Here is a 1930-nt window from a genome sequence, read left to right as displayed (position 1 = left end):
ACAGTATGTCAACAGCCTTGATCAAGGCTACTGAAGACATCGCAGAAACATAAAGTACAAAGCCCACAGCACTAATACAACAAACATCTCCCTACGACCACACAAACGGCAACAAAAAAGTAGGAAGACTTCATCTACGGAACAAAGTACAACTTATGACTTCTTACAAATCTATATGAATTGCTCATCTTTACAATCTAATGTCTAATCATTACAATTGAATTTCTCGCAATCAAATTTGGATGTGTTAGTTATACACTGGGGGACGTCACGCTAGTCTCTCAACAATCGCGCTACCCCTATAAACACGATGACTAGACTTGGAAAATGATCACTATAGGCTGGAATGAATGAAGTTAGCATGTAAATAGACAGTGTTCGTATGATGTAGCTGAGGCTGTACTATGATGGAGGCAAATACGAGTTGGGGTCTCGATTTCAAAGTTACGAGAGGTGCTGACCGGGCCTCTCGAAACTTTTCTCTTGATGCGGTTAACGCAACCATTGCTAGCCTCGCAGTGATTTGTAATGGCATGGTATTCACGGTGATGGTGATCCGACACCATGCCTTTAAATCCTTCACTAACCGTCTCATCCTCCATCAGTCTGTTATAGATGCCATTGCTGGTGTCGTCTTCTTCTTGCACAAGGTCATCAAACCAGTTGGGATTACAGTGTCTCTACAAAGCAACATCTACGATCAACTGGTGTGTAGGTTTATGACCTCGGACTATCTTCTTTGGTCAGTCAATGTGGCATCAACCTACAATCTGGTCATTATATCGCTAGAGCGACTCATGGCAACTTGCTACCCGGTGAAGTATCGCAATACCTGGTCCAGAGGTATGCTGAAGTATGCTGTGGGGGCTTCCTGGGCTATAGGTTTCGTCTATGCTGCCCACATGATCATTATCTATGAGCCTTTTAACGGACGTTGTCGTACCGTTGACATGCAGCTTGGAGTTCAGGTACTAGTTGGCGCAACTGTTGTGGGAATGGAGTACTTCATTCCTATTGTCATCATGGTCGTCTCCTATACGAAGATCCTTATCATGCTTCGCAAAAAACTTTTGAACCCGGTCATTGCCCGACAACACAACCTGGCCAAGGCAAAGAAGAATGTCCTAATGACAGTCCTACTGTCTGGCTTCTTGTTCGTGATCTGCTGGACACCAACTGAATACGACTACCTGAAAGAACTCTTCTTCCCTGAATTGTGGGATGAGACAGTGTACATAGCCCTGACTGGGCTATTGGCCTGCAATATGTTTATAAACCCAATCATTTACTGCTTAAACTACAGACATTTCCGACATCAGCTGAATGTTCTTTGGAGGAAGGGTTTCAGACCCAATCAGGTGGGAGATCGGTCAATTCCAACAGTCTCGACAAATATCCTGCAACAAACTTTTCAGGAACCAGTGACGGCTTAATATCTGACTGTTACGTTTACCATGGAGGAAGGTTTGACCATCGAGTAAGGACTCTATATGGTTTGACAACATACGACCATAGAGTCCCACGAACCTTTCTGTCAGACCAATTTATCTTTGCCGGCTTATCGTAAATGTTTGCCTCTGTTTTGCTTTTATCACTACTTTGTCAATTGCTTTGTTATTTATTTGGCTTTACCGTTCTTAAGGTTGCTTAAACTTATCGTCTGCTTAATGGTTAATGCATTTTGTTTTAATTATTGTGAATGCATTTCATTTATTTTGTGATTTACTTATACAAGGTCTTTGTTCCTAAATGTCCCGTTTTACACAAAATGTCTCTGTCGTGCTTTTCAGCACTCAAAATAAAGACCTATATATAGACAATGCCAGACGAATCTTTCTGTCAGAACCTTTCTGTACGAACCAATGGGCCGAATAAGTAAAAACTAACAATTACTTATCAAGTTAAAGGTCCAGCATTAGCAAGAAGACTG

The 1930-nt window shown here is 41.9% G+C and overlaps 1 protein-coding gene across 1 annotated transcript; it reads left to right on the top strand.

The window, feature by feature from the left end:
* Positions 1 to 407: 407 nt before the first annotated feature.
* Positions 408 to 1433, top strand: LOC139937261 (galanin receptor 2b-like). The gene has a single exon (XM_071932360.1). The coding sequence runs from the start codon at positions 408 to 410 to the stop codon at positions 1431 to 1433; it is 1026 nt and encodes a 341-aa protein (XP_071788461.1).
* The last annotated feature ends 497 nt before the right edge of the window (positions 1434 to 1930 follow it).

The sequence above is a fragment of the Asterias amurensis genome, chromosome 5, assembly GCF_032118995.1.
Source record: "Asterias amurensis chromosome 5, ASM3211899v1".
NCBI lineage: Eukaryota > Metazoa > Echinodermata > Asteroidea > Forcipulatida > Asteriidae > Asterias > Asterias amurensis.
The sequence above is the reverse complement of the archived record's forward strand: the minus strand, read 5'-3'. Positions and strand labels throughout refer to the sequence as shown.

What these genes read in the sequence shown, in the direction of transcription:
- LOC139937261 (XM_071932360.1), top strand. Translation starts at nt 408, where the DNA reads ATGGAGGCAAATACGAGTTGGGGTCTCGATTTCAAAGTTACGAGAGGT.